Source organism: Felis catus, chromosome A2, assembly GCF_018350175.1.
Source record: "Felis catus isolate Fca126 chromosome A2, F.catus_Fca126_mat1.0, whole genome shotgun sequence".
NCBI lineage: Eukaryota > Metazoa > Chordata > Mammalia > Carnivora > Felidae > Felis > Felis catus.
Window position 1 is genome coordinate 119,454,874 of NC_058369.1, and position 22,841 is coordinate 119,477,714.

The following is a 22,841-nucleotide window of genomic DNA, read 5'->3' on the forward strand; positions in this document are numbered from 1 at the left end:
TCGAGTTAGGGGTTGCAGTCCGAGCCCTGTGGTCCGCTCCTTCACTTCTCTCGTTTCCCTACTTTGTCATCTATAAAATAAACGGATTCATTTAGACAGGATTTTTAAGAGCCGGGCAAAGCCATGGTAATAGTCCCTGTAACTCTGGACTACCCTTTCAACCTAACTGGTAAGTTACCTAACTTTCCGGTCAAAGTAATAATTAAATGAAAAACGCAAATCCAAACGGACCCTGTTTGACTAGGTCTGCGAGCCATTCCTGTGAGGCCGAAGAAAGAGGAGGAGTAGCCGAGCCGGGGTAAAAGGCCGGTCTGGAGTTTGGATCCGCCCGCAGAGCTGGTGAAAGGTCACGTTTGCAGAGACCTCTTTTCAGCTGAATGGCCCGGCCCACCAAGCGCGGCGGTGGCGGAAGGGGCGGGCCCACAGCCGGAAGTGACGTACCGCCGGCTTTTTGGCACTGAGGGGAGGTGTAGCCGGTCGGGGGAGAGAGGTAGTGGTGGCGGAAGAGGTTCGGCGGCTGATGGCGGCACCGGCTCGGAAGCCTCTCTAACTCTCCCTCTGTCTTGGGGCTCCTCGCAGGGTAAGTGCCTTCCCCGACCGGCTCCAGCGACTTGTGCGGGGCCCCAGCTGGAGCTCTTTGGGGGCTCGCGGTACGCTCCTCAGCTCTTAAGAGTCTAGGGGCCTGGCCAGTCTCGGGAATGATCGCGGTGGTGACGATGCAGCCAAATGACGATGCTTTCCTTCCCCAGGACAAACTTTTCCTTCTGGACTACGGTTGTAACGGGGGTGTGGGCAACTTCGGTTAGCAGTGGGGCTGGGAAAAACGACGGGTGGCCGCCCCACACGGCGGGGAGGCCCCGGGATAGGCCTTCGCGATTTGGGGGGAGCCCTGGGGGACGTGGGCACTGTGGCGGGGGCGAGTGACACGGGGGACCCCCGAAGAAGAACCTGTCTTGCCCGAGGCCCATTCTAGGGTGTGCTCTGAGGGCAGTATGTGTGCTGCCGGCGTAGGCGAGCTTGGGAAAACAGGTCGAGTCCGAGGCTCGGGTTTGCTCGGGTGGGGTGAAACCCAGGTGTTTTGGTTTGTGTCGCCGTTGGAGAAAGAGGCGGAGACTCACTGCGCCGCCTCCGTTTGCGGGCGGGGGGCGGAGTTAGCTGTTGGGGCGGATCGCAGCCTTCACCTGGGCTACAGGTCTGGTAAACGTTTCTTTCGTCTGTTTATGGGTGGCTCCTACGCTTAACGTTCCGAGGGATCTCAAAAAAAAAAAAAAAAAAAGTCTTAAGAGGGCCACACGTCTTCTTTTGCTTAGGCAACTTTTCTTGATTTCACAACTCTCCCTTTCCTCCACCCAACACCCTGCAGGCTCGCAAGTTGTGGTCTGGTCCCGACCGGTCTCCTTGCCTGGGGCAATCTTTGTTTGAATTGGGTGTGGGTGGGGTTTTGTGCGTGCGTGTGTGTGTGTGTGGGTCTGTGTGTGTCTGTGTCTGTGACTGTTGATACATTTAGTTCCCTTTTTAATAATAGGTTTATTTGAAAACACGGTGGCATTTGACTTTCTCTATAATAGGTTTTAAGGCTTCAAACGTTGCTTAGGACAAGGATTTACGACAAGGATTTAGACGGGAAATCTTACTCAAGTCTGCGTTATACTCATTGTAAAAGTTCTACGAACAGCGCGAACTGTGGCACTAATTACGATTTTCGGGCTCCGTTCCAAATCATTTAAAGAGATGAGTTCAGTAACATGTTAATCTAAAAGTGGGACGATTGCCCCTCAAAGTCCCATGCAGGTAGAGAGAAGGGCCTGAGGTCAGGCCTTTGTTTTGTTCTTAAACTTGGTTTCTGGAAGTATTGATTGCGTTAGAAATGACTTATTAAGTCTTTTCAATTTATTTTTTACATTTTTTATTGTTTACAGTTAATGCTGTAGCCATTTTAATGTTAAATATGAAACATTCTAACGATGCTCATGTACTTTGGGGGAATACATATGTGAGGTTTATTGGATTTTAGTTTTTTGGATTTTGGATATTACTAAGTAAAATTTTGGCTCTATACTCTTCTGGCTTTTAAAGTTTATTTTGGCTCAAATCCTTACAGAAAGATAAAAATTCTCTTTATATGGGCCAAGATCATAGCTTTTTATTCTCTCTCTCTCTCTCTCTCTCTCTCTCTCTCTCTCTTTTAAATAAAGTTTATTTTGAGGGGCGCCTGGGTGGCTCAGTCGGTTAGCCATCAGACTTCAGCTCAGGTCATGATCTCACAGTTCGTGGGTTCCAGCCCCTCATTGGCCTTTCTGCTCTCACTGCAGAACCAGCTTCTCCCACCCACCCCCCTCAAAAATAAAAATAAAATCTTTAAGTAAGTTTATTTTGCGAGAACGTGAGCAGGGGGAGGGGCGCAGGAGCGAGAGAACACCACGCAGACCGGTGCTGACAGTGCAGAGCTGTTCGCGGGACTGGAACTCACCAATCGTGAGATCGGGACCTGAGCGACATCAAGAGTTGGACGCTTAACTGACTGAGCCACTCAGGTGCCCCAAGATAGAGGTTTTTAGAAACCACCTTTAAAAACAATCTACGGAGTAAATAAAAGTGGTATGAGTGACACCTGGGCAGAGTGTAGTGGCACTCAGCTGTAAAGAATTCTAGAGATAGGGATGCTGGTTGTAAGAGTGCAAATTCACAGATTGTTGGCTTTGCTTCTGCCTTCCAGAAAGATTTCAGATAACATTTTTCTGCTCTATAAACCAGCTGATAATCTTTGAGCTAAAGTATGAATAATTGGAAACTATTAGAATGTTAAACAGTTTTTCCTTCAGATATTTGTGTATCCTATGGGACTGAAGTTTGGAGATAATTTTAAAAGTCCATATATTTTTAACTGAAGATTTTAAAGACTTTTTTTTTTTTTTTGCTGAGTTTGTCATTCACTATGTTCTATTGCAGGTCATACATGGAGTTTTTATTACTGATCTTTACTTACAAACATACGCAAAAGGAGAACAAACGGTGGAAGGAACGACCATTTTGCTAAACTTGTTTTATCTGCTCCAAAACATTTTTCCCCCTGGAGTTTTAAAAGCAAATAAATCCTGGACATCAGGATATTTCACTTATAATTAGTTTAGTGTCTTTAACTTGATAAGGACTTTGGGAAAAAAAAACCCCACAATTACCACAATCATATCACACAGAACAAAATTCAGAGTATATTTTCTAGTTCGCTTGGCTGAGGCTTACATTTTGGACTAGTCCAGCAAAATAAAATAAGTAGCAGAAGCCACTGGAAAAATACTACCACAAAAGACAGATTTGTTTTGGGCTTGAAAAAGTTCCAGCAGGAATAAATACAACATTGAAGTGCTTCCACCTCTTCCCTACCCGCCCCCCCATTTATTTTAGCTGCTTAACTGAGTGCCCACTGCACGTTATTTGTCTATTCCTTAGATATTGATGAATCCCCAGAATAACACAATTGGATTTTAGACCAAAGACTTAATAGTATAAAGTTTACAGCATAATTCATACAAAGCGACTCTAGAGATGTTGGGGAATATAGTAGGAAACATGGAAGAGGTCACTGCAGGCAGCAAGTGTATGCATTTCAGACTTGGTTTCCCAGCTGAATGTGTTTGGTTCTTTAATTCTTGAGTCGAAAATTTTTGCTTACCTTCATTTGCATCTTAGCGTACCCACGTTTCTGGAGATGTACTTTAGAGAATGGGAAGTAAAATTTGGTCTAGTCCCGCTGCTTCCATTTCCCTTTGTGTGTAGGGGGGGCTATATTTCCTCTCCAGCTGAGGTGCAGTTTGTTCTTTTCCTCAGGATGTTAGTGAAGCTACACTTCCCAAGCATTACCACAAGGTGATGCAGTGACTTTGCACATTAACCTCTCCACTGGGCTTTGTGTCTCTGCGTGTTTGTGTGTGTGTGTGAGTGTGTGAGAGCGGGTGTGCATGGATATTGTATAAATCTGCCTGTGAATCATCTTGATACATTGACATTCTCAGTGAATTTCAGCATTTTTTAAAGCTTGCCCATCTTTTCATTTCTTTATCTGAGTAAGGAGTGAAACAGGACTTCTATGGGAAATTTTTATTTTACTATTTGAAATGGATTAATTCATGTGGTAATTACATTCAGATTACATTTACCCTTGTTAAGTTTTTATGACTAGGAAATATATTGGAATTTAATTTTTAAAGTTTGAAAAACTAGTAATGAGAGTGGAATGACTTGTAAAACATTTCTGTAGTTATAATTGCATTGAAATTTTTAAAAAGGGAGGAAGGGGTGTTGGAGAGAGATTAAGGTTATTAGGATCACAAATTACCTTAAGATTTATAATCATGAATATATTTAAAGTCTGATTTAGGGTTTTCTGTTAAAAACTTGAATTTTGGGGGGAAGGTTTAAAAATGCAATTTTATGTTAATATGTTTATTTAAAACAGTGAAAACAATGCATTTATCTATACTAGTAAAATATCAATTAAAAGTTGTCTTCACACAGATTCCTCTCGAGTAAAGACTGTTGTGTGTACTTTTTAAGTCCTTTTTGATCAATTTATAAGCATATAAACAAACATACATAAATATATAGATCTGTACCTTCTTGCTATTTTTCATCTTTTCAGTGAAGTAAAAGTGTAAGATTGATTATGGATTTTTAAATTTTTTTTTAACGTTTATTTATTTTTGAGACAGAGAGAGACAGAGCATGAACGGGGAGGGTCAGAGAGAGAGGGAGACACAGAATGGGAAGCAGGCTCCAGGCTCTGAGCCATCAGCCCAGAGCCCGATGCGGGGCTCGAACTCACGGACCGTGAGATCGTGACCTGAGCCGAAGTCGGATGCTCAACCGACGGAGCCACCCAGGCGCCCCGATGATTATGGATTTTTAAGACACTATTGTAGTTGAGGTTAAACAAAAGTTTAAACTTCACTGCCTTGTTTTATAACATAATCACAGCTTTGTTAATTCAGTTTACTTTAGGAAACATGTTAAATTTTAAGAAAAATTTCATTCTTAAACTGCTTTTAATTAAAAACATGGCAACTCATTCTAATCTAGCCTTATTTTCTCCTTAATAAATACCCTCCTCAGAGAAACCGAAATATTCATTTTCTTTGTAGAAAAATATTACTGATTCACTTGTCTCAGTTTTGGTAGGTGAGTCTGCTAGAGGTTGGTTTCATTGATTTAGCTATAGCTTCTCTTACTGATATAACCAGTACTGAACAATATTTCAAAACTGGAATTGATGGGTTATTTTTTCCTTCTTTATGAAGCCATTAACTTGAAAAGAGATTATCATCAGTGACTTTATTAGCACCATGACATCCCCCTGAGCCCAAATTAGGTCAGACAATTCAAAGCAGCAAAGTAAATAACACTTCATTTATTTTATGCAGAGTTCCCAATATTTGTAAGTAAGTGCTACCTTTTTTCATTTTACTGAAGGCTTTGGCATACCAGCTGGGGAATACTAGTTAAGTCCTTCTGTGAAATAGGGCTGCTGGTCATAAAGCCTTTTTGTTAGTGCAGAGATCTTACCTAGAAGGATTGCTACTGAATGCGCTCTCCTTACCTTGGAATCCTGGCAGAGCTCACAGCTAGCTAACAGTCAACCAGACTGGTATTCTAGCAGTGGCCTCTAGGTTCACCATTGACATTCTCTTTATGAGATGTCCAGTATATTGTTTCAGTAAAGCAGTACTTGAATAGAAGTTGAGCAGACACAAGAAGAAAAGTGCATATTTTCTGAAGTGTTTATTATTTTGAAACTTCAAAAATTTGCTGGTATTTCAAATAGGTCAGCAAAAGAAACATATTGTAAAAGCATGTTGTCTGAGATCTTCTTAGCAATAAAGACTTTTTTAACCTTTATTTTTGAGAGACAGAGACAGAGCATGAGCATGGGAGGGACAGAGAGCGGGAGACATAGAATCCAAAGCAGGCTCCAGGCTCCGAGCTGTCAGCACAGAGCCCAACATGGGGCTCGAACTCACAAACCATGACTTGAGCTCAAGTCAGATGCTTACCGACTGAGCCACCCAGGCGCCCCAAGACTTTTTTAATAGTTAAAATATGAGTATAGACTAACTGCTGTGTTTGCCCTATAGAGACTTTATTGATTTGTGAAGTAAATGAGATTAATTTGGTTGGCAAAAATCATGCCTCTTTTTTCCCCATCACGGAGATTTCTGTTGTGATGACTAAGAAGCAAGTACCATAGGGATGTTGTCTAGTTTATGTGTACTGTAGAATCAATAATAATTGTACTGAGTCTGTGACACACGTGTAGATGGCTTTTACGAGTAAATTCTCAGTTGTATCCTTTTTCTCAAAAAGTCGAGTACAAAATATGGAAAATATTTGTGTCTTGCAGATTTTTATAGTTCATTTTCACCATCTCTCTTGTGCTTGGTGTTCACTAAGCAGTGAACATTCACTGAATCTGTAATAGATTTTCAACAGCTGTGTATTTCATTGGCACTATACGTTAAACAACAACAACAACAACAACTTAGTTTTTGAGAGAGAGGGCGCAGTTGAGCAAGGGGCAGAGAGAGAATCCTATGAGGAGCTGAGAGAGAGGGAGGAAGGGGTGGGACTGAGAGAAAGTGGGGTTAGTGTTTTACTCAAAGTGGAGTTCGAGCTCACCCAATGTGGAACTTGAACTCCTGAACTGTGAGATCATGATCTGAGCTGAAGCCAGATACTTGATGACTGAGCCACCTGGGTGCCCATAAAAAATAACTTATTTTTAAATCAGTAAATCTATGGAAAGAGCACATGAACACTGGAAGCCAAGGTAGGATTATTAAACCCAGAATGAAAGGGTATAAAATCAGTATAGGCTGAAAGGAACAGATAAGCTGAGTTGTGTCAAGTAGACCAGCTGAGATTTTATGTGATTTGAGATATCTGAACAAGCATGTACCAGAAGTCCTGAGTGAAGACAGGCTAGGTCTGGGCATTTGTGGAAATGAGTGAGAGGTGGTAATGAATACTTAAGATTACTTGGGGAGGGGTGCCTTGGTGGCTTAGTTGGTACAGCATGAGACTCTTGATCTCCCCAGATCCTGCTTTCAGAAAGTCATTGTCATCTTTTCATTTTCTTTAAGTTTTTTATTTATTATTTTTTATTATATTTTATTATATTTTATAATATTTATATTTTATGTTTATGATATTTTATATTTTTATAATTTTATTTTATATAATAATTTTATATTATTATATTTATAATTATAAATTTTATAATTATATTTTTATATTTATTATAATTTTTATAATTATTTTTTATAATTTTTTATAAAATAAAATTTTTTATAATTTTTTATTATTTTTTTATATATTGTTCTTTGAGAGAGCGTGTATGGGTGGGGGCAGAGAGAGAGGGGGACAGAGTATCCAAAGCAGACTGTGCTGACAGCAGGGAGCCTGATGTTGGGCTCCCAGCTCATGAACTGTGAGATCATGACCTGAGCTGAAGTCGGCTGCTTAGCTGACTGAGCCACCAGACACCCCTAAAGATTTTATTTTTAAGTAACTTCTGTAACCATTGTGGGTCTCTAACTCACAACCTTGAGATCAGGAGTCACATGCTCTACGTACCAACTGAGCCAGCCAGATGCCACCCAACCCCCCTTTTTGGAGAGCCCCTAATGATTTTAATATGTAGCTCAGGTTGAGAATGTTGGTCTAAGGGATCACGAACATGGGTCAGGAATGCAGACAGAGAGGTTAACATCAATTAATAGGAGCCTAAGACCTAGAGGACGATGGGTCAGATTGAGGAAGAAAATTACTAAGTTCCAGGGTTCAGCAGAGAAACACTTGTGGTTCATTTGCTTTTGCTTGCAAACGAAACAGTGGGCTAGGCTTTCCAAGAGAGTTGAGAGTTTTTGATTTTGGTTTTAACGTTTTTTTAATTCTTATGTAACTTCCTGAGTCATTTTATAACTTGTTATTTCCTGGTTGTGTTTTTATATTTAAGCACATTTAAAAAAATTTAACCACATTTTTAAAGACGAGTTCTAAGTATATATCTTGTCAATAATTATGGCATGCAAATTTTCATGTAATTTGCATTCAATGTTATGCATTTTCTGAAGGTGTAAGGTTTTTTTTTTGTTTTTTTGTTTTTTAGTTGGTTTCATTCAACTTACATGATTTACTTGTTACAGATTCACAATGACATCCTTTCAAGAAGTCCCCTTGCAGACTTCCAACTTTGCCCATGTCATCTTTCAAAATGTGGCCAAGAGTTATCTTCCTAATGCACACCTGGAATGTCATTACACCTTAACTCCATATATCCATCCACATCCAAAAGATTGGGTTGGTATATTCAAGGTAAGAACTTGCTGTGTATTTCTTCCACTTAGGTATTCTGTTTTCTATTTAAGCAGGTTGATATGTAGCTTATATAAGCCTCGTCTTAACTCTGCATTGAGGGCCTTTCTTACAATTGTAAACTTAAACGTTTTGTAAACATGAAATATTTAACAGTACAGAGTAGTATACAACAAATACTGGGAACTTGAATTTGCCAGACTCACCTCTCTTTGATCAAAAGGTTCAGTGTCACTCCAGGTCTTGTGAAAACTTTGAATCCTTTTTTTTTTTCTTCTGTTTTCTCCATTCCTTACCTGAAAAAAGATCTTTTCCTTTGAGTTGTTATATTATATACTGTCTCTTCCAGTCATTTGTAATTAGTGTTAATTATACAATTCTATAGCCATGTTACTCTACTATTCTACTTAAATATTGCTCATATTGTCTTATGGTTTTATAAGAGTTTTCTGTTTTACATGACTAAATAGTAAACTCTGTAATGGCAGGTATCCTAGTCCTTAAATTTTGCCATTTTTTATAATATTTGTGAATTACATTGAGGTGATCATTATGGTGGTGCTTTACTGTGCTACAGATTTTCTGGCAATTTCAACTGTTTACAATGTAGTAGAGAACTAAAACAAGAGAATCTCTTTGGGGTGCCTGGCTGGCTTAGTTGGAAGAGCATGTGACTCTTGATCTTGGAGTCGAGTTCAAGCCCCACTTTGAATGTAGAGATTACTTAAATAAAATTTTAAGTCATTTGAATATTCAAAATGTCATAAATGTCAACAGTAAAACTTTTCTTCTGGGTTCCTCTAGATTCTCCCTCAGAATAAATTTATTTTAGATCTGATTTTAATGGTTCTGAAATTTTGATTGGTGTGTATAAGTTAAGCAGCAAACTAGAAGAGTTGCTGCTAGAATTAGGGACATTGAGGGTATCTAGAAGTGAAAAATGGCTGTACAGAGTGAGGAGGGCAGAAAAACTATTGAACAAGGGGCACCTGGGTAGCTAGTTGGTTAAGCGACTTTGAGCCCTGCATCGGGCTCTGTGCTGACAGCTTGGAGCCTGGAGCCTGCTAGTGATTCTGTGTCTCCCTTTCTCTCTCTCTACCTGTCTCCTGCTCATACTCTGTCTCTCTCTCTCTCTCTCTCTCTCTCCCCCCCTCTCTCAAAAATATTATTTTGTTGAATTTTAAAGTTTGGCATGCAATGACATTTCCTTTTATTATTTTATTAGTGTGCGCGTAGGGGAGAGGGAGAGAGAGAATCTTTTATTATTTTTTAAATAATTTATTAATTTTTTAAATTTACATCAAGTTAGCATACAGTGCAACAATGATTTCAGGAATAGATTCCTTAATGCCCCTTACCCATTTAGTCCATTCCCCCCCCCCCCCCCCAACCCCTCCAGGAACCTTGTGTTTGTTCTCTATATTTAAGAATCTTTTATGTTTTGTCCCCCTCCCTGTTTTTATATTATTTTTGCTTCCCTTCCCTTATGTTCATCTGTTTTGTATCTTAAAGTCCTCATATGAGTGAAGTCATATATTTGTCTTTCTCTGACTAATTCGCTTAGCATAACATCCTCTAGTTCCATCCATGTAGTTGCATATGGCAAGATTTCATTCTTTTTGATTGCCAAGTAATACTCCATTTGTGTGTAGACACACACACACCCCACCTCTTCTTTATCCATTCATCCATCAATGGGCATTTGGGCTCTTTCCATACTTTGGCTATTGTCGATAGTGCTGCTATAAACATGGGGGTGCAAGTGCCCCTTCAAAACAGCATCCCTGTATCCCTTGGATAAATGCCTAGCAGTGCAGTTGCTGGGTCATAAGGTAGTTCTATTTTTAATGTTTTGAGCAGCCTCCATACTGTTTCCCAGAGTGGCTGTGCCAGCTTGCATTCCCACCAGCAGTGCAAAAGAGATCCTCTTTCTCCATGTCCTCACTAACATCTGTCGTTGCCTGAGTTGTTAATGTTAGCCATTCTGACAGCTGTGAGGGTGGTATCTCATTGTGGTTTTGATTTGTATTTCCCTGATGATGAGTGATGTGGAGCATTTTTTCATGTGATGGTTGGCCATCTGGATGTCTTCTTTGGAGAAGCATCTGTTCATGTCTTTTGCCCATTTCTTCACTGGATTATTTGTTTTTTGGGTGTTGAGCTTGATAAGTTCTTTATAGATTTTGGATACTAACCCTTTATCTGATATGTCATTTGCAAATATCTTCTCCCATTCTGTCACTTGCCTTTTAGTTTTGCCGATTGTTTCCTTTGCTGTGCAGAAGCTTTTTATTTTGATGAGGTCCCAGTAGTTCATTTTTGGTTTTGTTTCCCTTGCCTCCAGAGACGTGTTGAGTAAGAAGTTGCTGCAGCCAAGGTCAAAGAGGTTTTTGCCTGCTTTCTCCTCAAGGATTTTGATGGCTTCCTGTCTTACATTGAGAACTTTCATCCATTTTGAGTTTATTTTTGTGTCTGATGTAAGAAAGGGGTCGAGGTTCATTCTTCTGCATGTCGCTGTCCAGTTTTCCCAGCACCACTTGCTGAAGAGACTGTCTTTATTCCATTGAATATTCTTTCCTGCTTTGTCAAAGATTAGTTGGCTAGAGGGAGAGAGAATCTTAAGCAGGCTCCGCATTTGGTGTGGAGCCCGCAGGGCTTGATCGGTGACCTTGGGATAATGACCTGAGCTGAAATCAAGAGTTGGATGCTCAGCTGACTGAGCGACCCAGTTGCCCCTTCAGTTTCATTTTGAATCCCTCCTTCCTTGATTTTGCCTGATAGAGGAATCATTTACTATTTTTTTGTTTTGTTTAAGTCAAATTCCAAAATGGAGACACATTCATTGTAAGCATTTTATGAAATCAGTACCTGTTTTGATTTTATGTGAGCTAAGAGTATCAAGTTAAACTGAGTGAGAATTGGTGTTTTGTGCAAGAATGGGTCAGGGAAGAATACAGTAGGGAAATAAGATTAAAGGAAGGGAGGGGCGCCTGGGTGGCTCAGTTGGTTGGGCCTCCACCTTGGGCTCTGGTCTTGATCTTGCAGTCCTCTAGTTCAAGCCCCGCCCTGTGTCGAGCTCTGTGCTCACAGCTCAGAGCCTGGAGCCTGCTTCAGATTCTGTGTCCCTGCTCTCTCTCTCTGCCCCTCTCCCACTTGTGCTCTGTCTCACTATGTCTCTCAAAAATAAATGTTAAAAAAATTAAAAAATTTTAATGTTTTATTTATTTTTAAGACAGCATGAGTGGGGATGGGGCAGAGAGAGGGGGAGACACAGAATCCAAAGCAGGCTCCAGGCTCTGAGCTGTCAGCACAGAGCTCAACTCGGGGCTTGAACTCACCAACCGTGAGATCATGACCTGAGCTGAAGTCAGATGTTCAACTGACTGAGCCACCCGGGCGCCCCTAAAAAAATTTTTTTAAAGGAAGGGAGGGGCATTTCTGACAGGAAAGTAGTATAACCAAAGGCATTAAGTTGAGAATGTTATGAGTACAGGTTAGTTTGACTGGAACATACGTTTCATTTAGGGAAGTGGAGAGAGATAAGTGTGGAATTAAGCTTTAGTCTGTTAATGGAGGACCTTCAGTGTTAGTCTAAACTGTTTGTAGGTTTGTTACGGGTAGTAGTATGTCTTTGTATATGTAGGTATTTAGGCTGGTGTATGATAAATTGTATTTCAAGAAGATGAATCTTTCCCTTTTTTTCCTTCAGACTGCTTATTCTGATTTTTAATTTTAAAAATTTTTAGTTAATGGCCTGTTGCCTAAGCCACAAGCTTATGACTTTCCCTTCAAATTTAGTCAAACACCAGTTCCATCCATTTTACTGCCTATTTATTTCTTTATTTGTAATATCACTGCCGTAGACTTATGCCTCCTTATCTCTTTACAGGACTATTGCAATTGGTTACTTGTTTTCTCTGCTTTCATTCTTGCCCCCCCCCCCCATCTATTCGTCAAACTACTCTATAAAAACTATAATATAAAATGAAAATCTGAGCATATCTTCCTTTGGTTTTAAACTCTTAAGTGGTTCTTTATCATCTATGGAATAATGCCAACATTAAATAACTTTACCACTGTGCCCTATAAGGCTTTGATTGAAAACTTTATTTTTTTGTCATTGCCTGCTTTATATTTTTTGCTTTGGTAATGCTAAACTATCTCTTGTGTACTCCAGGGACTATAACTTTTCTTTAAGAAATAAATATATAGGGGCGCCTGGGTGGCGCAGTCGGTTAAGCGGCCGACTTCGGCCAGGTCACGATCTCGCGGTCCGTGGGTTCGAGCCCCGCGTCGGGCTCTGGGCTGATGGCTCAGAGCCTGGAGCCTGTTTCCGATTCTGTGTCTCCCTCTCTCTCTGCCCCTCCCCCGTTCATGCTCTGTCTCTCTCTGTCCCAAAAATAAATGTTGAAAAAAAAATTAAAAAAAAAAAAGAAAGAAATATATAAATGAATACAATTGTGTAGAATGCCCTTGGATTATAGAATTCCCTAGATAATACTTTAAAACTCCATAATAATTTCAGGCATATAGTAAAAATTTCAGAATCTGTGGGAAGACTCAAGAAATCATGTTTAATAAGGTGGAATTGCCATGTTTATTGCATGTTTTAAACACTTTATGCATACTGCAAATTGCCCTCTAGGATGATTTTGATAGATATGATATTGACAGGCAAGCAGGGAGAAAGTGCCCCGATGGTAGCTCTAAGGGAGAAGGAATGAAAGAAAGGTGTGTGCGGTATGTTTTGAGAAAGTGTTAAGGAATTTGATTTGCCTGGGACAGGTAACAGTTTTAGAAGATAAATGGGGGGGGGACATCTGGGTGGCTCAGTTAAATGTCCAACTCTTGATTTTAGCTCAGGTCATGATCTCACAGTTTGAGATTGAATCCTGCTTCGGTCTCTGTACTGACAGCTTGGAGCCTGCTTGGGATTCTTTTTCTTTCCCTCTGCCCCTCTCCCCTGCTTGTGCTTGCGTGCATGCTCTCTCTCAAAATAAATAAACATTAAAAAAAGATGAATGGTTGGTTTGGATTACATTATGGATTTAATATCTGGCTGAGGAATAAAGTAAAAAGAGTAATAAAGTTTAGAGGTGAATTTTTATTTTGGAGGGTTGAGTGAGATTAATTGGAATTAGAAGAAAATGGAGGCAGGGAAAATGTTTAGACTATCCTAATTTCCTAGGTGGGATAATGAAGGCCGACGGTAGAAAAGGGAGTCAGTTGTAGGTAATAATCCCTAAGTAGAATCCATGGGGGGTTGTCAGCAATTAATTGAATGAATTTGGAGTGGAACTCATTCACGGCTTCGGTATATTCAGTAAGGAGGAACAAGGTTATGTGTTAAATAAGAGTTGAGGGGACTTGAGTATGCAGAAGATTTGGTTCTGCTACTGTGGAAGAATGTCATAGGGAATTGGAGATTGCTGAGCATCAGTTTTAGGATTTTATCCAGAAAGGTTTAGCACCCAGAATTAGGAGTGAAGAATTCCAAGGTGGTAATCATTGAGATTGCGATTTGGAGAGGTAAAGGTGGGGGAGAGAATGGGAAGGGAATTCAAGAAGACAAAGGATACTAGGGTGGATTTAGGTGCTTTGTTGATATGATTAACTGATTATGAAGTTGGGTAGGGAAATGAATGAAGCTAGTCAAGGGATGTAGACTGGGTTGGAGATTTTTATTTTTTTCCTTGTAGTTTCCCTCTCCTCTGTATGGACTGTTTTTGATTATAACTAAAATAAACACGTAACATTGGTTTATTTATACTTTGCAAAGATTTTTCATCAGAACATTATAGTTCCCATTTTACAGATAATGGAATGGAGGTCCAGAGAGAAGTGACTTACAGTTATTCATTAAACTTTGGAGCTGAATCTTGAACCTCATGTAAATTGGCATTCAAGAATTGTTCTCTTGGGGCACCTGGGTGGCTCATTTGGTTAAGCAGCTGACTCTTGGTTTCAGCTCAGGTCATGATCTCATAGTTTCATGAGTTCGGCCTTGTATTGGGCTCTGGGCTGACAGTGTGGAGCCTGTTTGGGATTCTCCCTCACCCCCTCCCACTCTCTTAAAATAATAAACTTAAAAAAAAAATGTTCTCTGGTAGTTTGAGAGATCTGGTTATCTAAAATTAGCAACAGAGTTCCTAGTAAGTTCAGTATGCATTTTATGAGTGATAGAGTTGAAGTAAAAATACAGGAAAAGATTTAGAATTATACCTCATGCTGTATTTTTATTGTAAATGCAACATTAATTGCAGTAAAATATATGTCACATTATGAGTTTTATTTTTGTTTTATTTATGTTTGTGTTTATTATTTGTTTTAATTTTTAAATTTATTTTCGAGCATGTGAGTGGGGGAGATGGGGGCAGGGGGGTGGGGAGAGAATCTTAAACAGGCTCCATGCTCAGTGGGGAGCCCAATATGGGGCTCGATCCATGACCCTGGAGTTGTGACCTGAGCCAGAATCAAGAGTTGGATGCTCAACCGACTGAGCTACCCAGGTGCCCCTAGTTGTTATGAATTTGATTTGGTTTTAGTTGTACAAATATATAAGGACAAGGAATTTACACTTAGATTTATGCTTAGTACAAATTAAATTACCTTATAATTAAAATAATTTTTAATAAACTAAAGGTCCATGAGACTTTTGTTTTTTTTTTTTAAGACTTGAGAAGGAGACTTAACAGTTCTCATGTTTCAGATACTTTTCTAGGTGAGGAAATTGGGAGTGCAGTGATCGTTGTTTCCAAAGTCTTTTTAGGCAGACCATGCTTCCCAGTAAGATACTGTTTTCACGCATCACACCGCCAACCAGGTTAAAAAAAAAACCTTAATTTCCTGGCGTGGACAATGAACCTGAGCAGTGAGTTTATGCATGAATATCTTGTTTCAAGCTTTTGTTTGTTTTTCCTTGTTTCTCCTTTCCTTCTCATATTTGCTTTTCATATTCTCTTCTTTTTGCTTTTTCTGCTTTTCTGCCTTGGTCTCCCTTGAACCTTGTCTCATTTTGTTTTTAAAAAGTATTCTCCTAAAAATAAAATAATTGTAAAATAATCATAATGTTAGAAAACTTGGAATAAAGTATTAAAAATTAAGATGATCAGCAGTCTTCTTGCCCAACTATGTTCCTGTCTAATAACAGTGGCTAATACTAGTAACGTTTAAGTATTTCCTTCCAATCTTTTTTTAATTAAAGGAAGACTTTCACTTTTTCTATTGTATATATTTTGAAAGTAGTTTGAATAATATTGCATGCCCTTTTTTATGCCCTGAATTTTTTCACTTAGGATTATAATCACTTCTTTACAAAATTTTTTGAAAGATTTTTAAAGATTTTAATCTATATCCAGCATGGGGTTCAAACCCACAGTCCTGAGTGAAGAGTTGCATACTCCACCAACCACACCAGACAGGCACCCTGATAGTCCCTTTCTTTATCTTTTTCTTCTTGGTTTTTTAATTTTTAAAATGTTTTTATTTATTTTTGGGAGACAGAGTGTAAGCAGGAGAGGGGCAGAGAGAGAGGGAGACACAGAATCTGAAGCAGATTCTAGGTTCCGAGCCGTCAGCACAGAGCCTGATGCGGGGCTCAAACTCACAAATCCTAAGATCATGACCTGAGCTGAACCAACTGAGCCACCCGGGTGCCCCTGTCACTTTCTTAATATAAGTAGCTTTGTAACGTTTTGTCTTATGGAGGGATGTTTATACTGGTTGATACTTCTATTTTACAATCAGCATTACTTTCTCCTCATGTATATTTAGGCATTTTTGGAGTTCTTTTTCTTTTAAAAAGGGAGGATCTTTATTATAAGTGATTTTGGGAAACTGCAGAATATACAAAAGAAAGAAAATGCATGCCCTTATCCATTGTACCCTCACCTTCCCCAGAAATACCTGTTGTTAAGTTTGGTGTATATTTTTCTAGCTTTTAAACATCCATAGGCTCATTTTATACTATTTTGTAGATTATATATTTATCCATATATAACAAATTTATTTTCAGTGCCTTTCTTACTCCCAGCTCTTAAGTCTGTCTTCCTTTACCTCTCCCCTAAAATCAGTCCCTCTGAGTCTGTTTCTCACTTTACAAGTGCTCTTTGTATGCTGTCCCTAATGTTTGTCTTTTGTTCTGTTAAGGTTTCTCCAGAATTTATTAATATCTTAGTTTTACTAGGTAATCTTGATGTCCTTCTGATCTTTACGTTCCGTCTCAGAATTTCCTTTATTGTCCGTGCTTCTCATCCAACATATTTTTCTGAAATGTTAATCCTATTTAAAGGGAAAACATGGGCACCTGGGTGACTCAGTCGGTTAAGTGCCCACTCTTGGTTTCGGCTCAAGTCATGATCTCACGGTTTCTTGAGTTCGAGCCCTGCATCCGGCTTGGTGCTGACAGTGCAGAGCTTGCTTGGGATTCTCTCCCTCTTTCTCTGCCCCTCCCCTGCTTGCTCTGTCTCTCTCTCAAAATAAATAAATCAGTTTAAATAAAGAATAAAGGGAAAACATTTGTGGTTTTTTTTTCCTTCCATGTTATCCTTGTTTCTTTTCCTTTTTATGCTTTTTTGCTGTTGCATTTGTAGAAGAATTATGCCCAGTACTTTGGTAATTCCTCAAACTAAACTATGTGCAATAACGGTTGCTTTGGTTCCTTCCTTAGTATAGATATGCCCTCTTAACTTGATTCAAGTGCAACTCTTAGAAGCAAAGTGTTTTGACAGTCATGGGAACTTTGTTCCTTTGTTCTAAGTTGTTGTTATTGTCATTTCTCATTGTTTTAAAATTGCTGTTATCAATTCTAAATGTATTTTCTTTCCATTTGCCGTTACTAGACTAAAAGGCAAATTCCCTTGCATTTTAAGGGATTGAAATCTGTAGTCTGAGTTGTTAAATCTGAATTCCAATCATGTTTTAACCACGTGACCAGGAAAATAAAAACAAGCTGTGACTTGGACACTGTTGTCTGACTTTTTGAATTAGATATTTACTGTTCTTATGCACTTGTGCATAATTTCCAGAGGTGTACTGTGTTTTTTCCATTATGACCTGCTCTGCTGTATTTTCACATGAGTTTAGGTGCAAGCCATGCCTATCCTAAAGGAGCCTGTACTTTGTATCTTTCCAGATAGAGAGACTTTTACATTTATTTATTTATTATTAAAAAAAATTTGTTTTTAACTTTTACTTATTTTTGAGAGACAGAGAGAGACAGAACAAGTAGGGGCAGAGCAGAGAGAAAGGGAGACACAGCATCCGAAGCAGGCTCCAGGCTCTTAGCTGTCAGCACAGAGCCCGACGCGGGGCTTGAACCCACAAACCACGAGATCACGACCTGAGCTGAGGTCAGTTGCTTAACCGACTGAGCCACCCAGGCGCCCCTACATTTATTTTTTTATGTATGCCTGACATGGCTCTTCCAGAGTGACCTAAGATCCATTGTTCAGTGTTTCTTACTCAAAAGGAGTTTAAAGCACAGTTTTATACTTTATACTCTGGGTTGCATCTTGACCGTCTCCTCAGTGGTCTCAGCAGGGGATACCTGTGATATCTCGTAGCACTGTCAACTACTTCTCTTGAGAAGAGTTGCCCAGACATAGAGGCAGTAAAGGAAAGCAAAATGTTAGATAGACTTTCTAAGTTACCAGTGTAGGCAACCAATAAGGAATAGCCTAAGCTATTGTGATTCACTTGGAGAAAACACAGCAAAGACCAAACCACTCAACATCTCTTTTGTTACACATATTTTTCTTATATGATAATGGATCTCATTTCTTCCATTTTGTTTTTCTTAGCTACAAGCAGAGCTTTCGCTCTTTGCTGTTTCTCTTTTGTCAACTCCACTTCTTTTAAGAATTATGTAGTTACCGACTCAGTGTTGAAAGTGGTGGAATTTCAGAAGGTTTGAAAGTATTACATATCTTGCCAGGAAAGGAGTGAGTAGTGTCCTGGTGGTTAAGAGTTTAAACTTTACGTTCAAATCCTAACTCTGCTATTTCCTAGCCTTTTACTAGTTTCTTAATTTGTAAGATGATAATACTTACTACAAAACAAACATTCAGTAAGTCTCTGTTAACTGCTATTCCCAGTGCCACTTGAATCAGATACCTGTAATTGTGATGTTTGCAGTTTTGTGTGTCAGTCATTCAGAAGTTAAATGGCACCCTCAGTTTTTCCTTCTCTTGACTACCTGGTCCAGGTAGAGCCTGTTCACTTAGGGAGATTCCTTCCTCCCTCCCTCCCTCCCTCCCTCCCTCCCTCCCTCCCTCCCTCCCTTCCATCCATCCATCCATCCATCCATCCATCCATCCATCCATCCAAGATGTTGCTCTAGATAAGTGTTTCTTTCAAGATCAGTAAATGGACAGAGACAAAGAATACAAGCTTTGATTTGTACCAGGTGTATCTGTTGGGGGAAGAACTTCAGATGGGCTCTTTTTTAGGAGATGGTGAAGCATTGGGGGATCTAAAGTGAGGGGAGAGAGCATCATAAAATCAAGATCACTGTCCCTAAGAGGCTCTGTGTCCTTGGGTATTAATGAATGGTAACATTTAATGAATACCAGTGTGCTCAGCTCTGTGCTGATTGCTTTATGGGAATTATTTAATACACAGCCCTTTGAGATTGTTACCATCATCTCCATTTTAAAGAGGAGGGAACAGAATAACTTGTCTGAAGTCATATAGCTAGTAAGTGCTCTTTCTGGCAGTCTGACCTTAACTTCCTGTGGTCTTAGTCACTGTAATATACTGTGCTTGCAAAAGCTACTGTTTATGGAGTGCTTACCGTGGGTCAGGCACTCTGTTGGGTGTTGCTTTTATGTTCATCATCTAATCTCATTCTTCTAACAGTTCTGAGAGAAAAAATAGCAGCCTTTAAGTAAAGTAGATCATCATGGATTACTCAAGCTTCTCATCTATAGAGACGAGTAGCATCTTTCAAATGTTTTCAAATGGTTTTCTTGACTGTGACATACAGAAAGAAAGAAATGTGATTTGACCTAGCAAAGACTTGTATGCAAATACACCGGAAATAAATTTTCAGGAAGTGTAATTTAGCCTTCATGCACTCATACTTCTAATTCTGTATAATTAAAAAATAAATAGGGCTGTGAACCACTAAATTGATACTACCACTTCTTACTGGATTGTGACCTACAGTTTGAAAACATTCCTTGAGAGTCTAAAGATTGCTAATATTCTTCTAGTTTCAGTGTTCTGTAATCTATAATCCTAGGTTTATCAGAATTATAGAACATATGTATAATCTAACCCTGTGGATGAGGCATAATTTCTTCTATTACCTGCAAATAGATATCTAGTATAGGCATAGCTTGGTTGGGTTCCAGGTCACTACAGTGAAGTAAGTCATGATTTTCTTTGGTTTCCCAGCGCATATAAAGTTATGTTTACACTGTATTGTAGTCTGTTAAGTGCGTAATAGCATTATGTCTAAAAAAAAATGATGTATATCTTAACTAAAAAATACTTTATGCTAAAATGTTAACTATCATCTGAGCTTTCAGTGATTTATAATATTTTTGCTGGTTATGCCTTGATGATTCATGGCTGTTGACTGGTCAGGGTGATGGTTGCTGAAGGTTGGGGTGGCTGTGGCAATTTCTTAAAGTAAGACAACAAAAGGGGCACGTGGATGGCTCAGTTGGTGGAGCATGTGACTCTTGATCTTGGGGTTGTGAGTTTGAGCCCCATACTGGGAAGTGGAGTTTGCTTAAAAAAAAAAAAAAAAAAAAACAACACCAAAAAAAAAACAGTGAAGTTGGTCACATGCATTGACTCTTCCTTTCACAGTTTTTGTGTAGCATGCAGCGAATGCTGTTTGGTAGCATTTTACCCACAGTAGGATGTTTTTCCAGAACTGGAGTCAATCCTCTCAAACCCTACTGCTGTTTTATAAACTAAGTTCCTATAATATTCTAAATCCTTTGTTGTCATTTCAACAGTCTGCACCATCTCAAGAACACATTCTTTGCTCCTCCATAAGACGCAAATCCTCATCCACTCAAGTTTTATCATGAGATTGCAGCAATTCAGTCACATCTTCAGGCTTTACATCTAGTTTTCCTGTTTCCGCCACATCTGTAGTTACTGTTTCCACTGAAGTCTTGAACCCTCCAAGTCAGCCGTGAGGGTTGGAATCAGCTTCTTCAAGCTCCTGTTGATGTTTTGAGCTGTTCCCATGAATAACGTTTTAGAATCGTGAATTCTTTCTAGAAGGTTTTCCAGATCCATCAGAGGAATCGCTATGGCAGCTATAGCCTTACAGAATGTATTTCTTGAGTAATAAGACTTGAAAGTTGAAGTTCCTCTTGATCCATGGGCTGTAGAATGGATGTTGTGTTAGCAAGCATGAAAACATTAACCTTGTATATCTTCATCAGAGCTCTTGAGTGAACAGCTGCTTTGTGAATGAGCAGGATTTTGAAAGGAATCTTTTTTTCTGAGCAGTAGGTCTCAATAGTGGGCTTAAAATTATTTAGTAAACCATGTTACGGACAGATGTGCCATCGTACAGGCTTTGCTCCATTTATAAAGCATAAGCAGAGTAGATTTAGCATAATTCTAGAAATTTTGAGACGGTAAATGAGAATTGGCTTCAACTTAAAATTACCAGCTGCATCGGCCCTCAACAAGAAAGTTGGCCTGTCCTTTGAAGCTTTGAAGCCGGGCATTGACTTTTCTCTCTAGCTCTGAAGCCCTAGATGGCTCCTTTCAATATAAAGGCTGTTTCATCTACATTGAAAATCTGTTGTTTAGTGTAGCCACCTTCATTAAATATCTTAGCTATGTCTTCTGGATAACTTATTTTAGCTTCTACATTAACATTTGCTGCTTTGCTTTGTGCTTTATATTATGGAGACATTTCTTTCCTTAAATCTCCTGACCCAACTTTTGCTAGTTTTTTTCTGCACTTTCCTTACTTCTCTCAGCCTTAATGGAATTGAAGATAGGATAGGGCCTTGCTCTAGATTAGGGTTTGGCTTGAGATAGTGCTGTGGTGGTGTTTGATCTTCTATCCAGACCACTAAAACTTTCTCCATATGAGCAATTAGGCTGTTTGGCTTTCTTACCATTCATGTGTTCACTGGAGTAGTACTTTTTTTTTTTTTTTTTTTAACATTCATTTTTGAGAGAGAGAGAGAGACAGAGCATGAGTGGGGGAGGGGCAGAGAGAGAGGGAGACAGAATCCAAAGCAGGCTTCAGGCTCCGAGCTGTCAGCACAGGACCTCACGGGGGCTCAGACTCAAGGAGTGGGAGATGATGACCTGAGCTGAAGTCGGATGTTCAACTGACTGAGCCACCCAGGTGCCCCTGGAGTAGTAGTTTTATGTCCTTCAAGAACTTTCCTTTGCATTCCCTTTTTTTTTTTTTTTTTAATGTTTTATTTTTGAGAGAGAGCAAGCATGAGCAGGGGAGGGGCAGAGAGAGAGGGAGGGAGACAGAGGGTCGAAGTGGGCTCTGTACTGATAGCAGTGAGCCCGATGCAGGGCTTGAACTCACGAACCCTCAGATCACGACTGCGTTGGACTCTCAACGCATTGAGCCACCCAGCCACTTCTCCTTTGCATTCCTAATTGGGCTGTTTGGTGCAAGACACGTAGCTTTTGGCTTGTCTTGGCTTTTGACATACTTCCTTGCTAAGCTGAATCACTTCTTTGATTTTAAGAGTGAGATGTGCAACTTTTCCTTTCACTTGAACATTTAAAGGCCACTGTAGGTTTATTAAATGGCCTGATTTCAGTATCGTGTCTCAGGGAATAGGGAAGTCTGAGGAGAGGGAGAGAGTAATGGGCCAGTTGGTGGAGCAGTCAGAACATACATATTAAGTTCATTATCTTATATGGGTGTGGTTCATGACACTCCAAAATAATAACATTGAAGACCACTGCTTACAGATCACCATAATAAATACAATAGTAATGAAAAAGTTTGAAATATTGTGAGAATTACCAAAAAATGTGATAGTTATGAAGCGGCAAATGCTGTTGGAAAGATGGTGCTGATAGACTTGTTTGATTCAGTTATCCCAAACCTTCACTTTGTAAAAACAACAGCTACAACAAAAAAACCCAAATGTAGTATTTGTGAAGCACAGTAGAATGAATTATGTGTGTACTTGTTTTAAACATCTCTAATACTCAGTATTTAACACTGTACAGTTTGTCTAGAAAATATAGACTGATATATGTAACATAGACATTTTGTAAGTTGATGTTTTAGATATAGGTGGGACATAGGTTTTCTATATGTGTATATTAATGTCTGGGCAATACATGCCTTTTTACAGAATTTACCAATTGGCTGCAGGTAAGACTTGATATGAGAGATTAGTGAAGTTTTAGTTACCACGTTAATGGGGAGAAGGAAATCTAAACACACTGAAATTTGAGATCTAAAATAGTAAGTTTTAAAAACTTAGCGTATAGTGCAGTTATAAAGAGAAATA

The 22,841-nt window shown here is 39.4% G+C and overlaps 1 protein-coding gene across 2 annotated transcripts in view; it reads left to right on the plus strand.

Moving 5' to 3' along the window:
• The first annotated feature begins 440 nt into the window (after window positions 1-440).
• TAX1BP1 (Tax1 binding protein 1) overlaps window positions 441-22,841 on the plus strand; it is an 89,308-nt gene continuing 66,907 nt past the window's right edge. For both annotated transcript variants that reach the window (XM_006929273.5, XM_006929274.5), the window contains exons 1-2: window positions 441-580; window positions 8,199-8,367. In XM_006929273.5, the coding sequence (XP_006929335.1) occupies window positions 8,206-8,367 (162 nt within the window). In that variant the 5' untranslated portion in view covers window positions 441-580; window positions 8,199-8,205. The remainder of the gene's footprint in view (window positions 581-8,198; window positions 8,368-22,841) is intronic.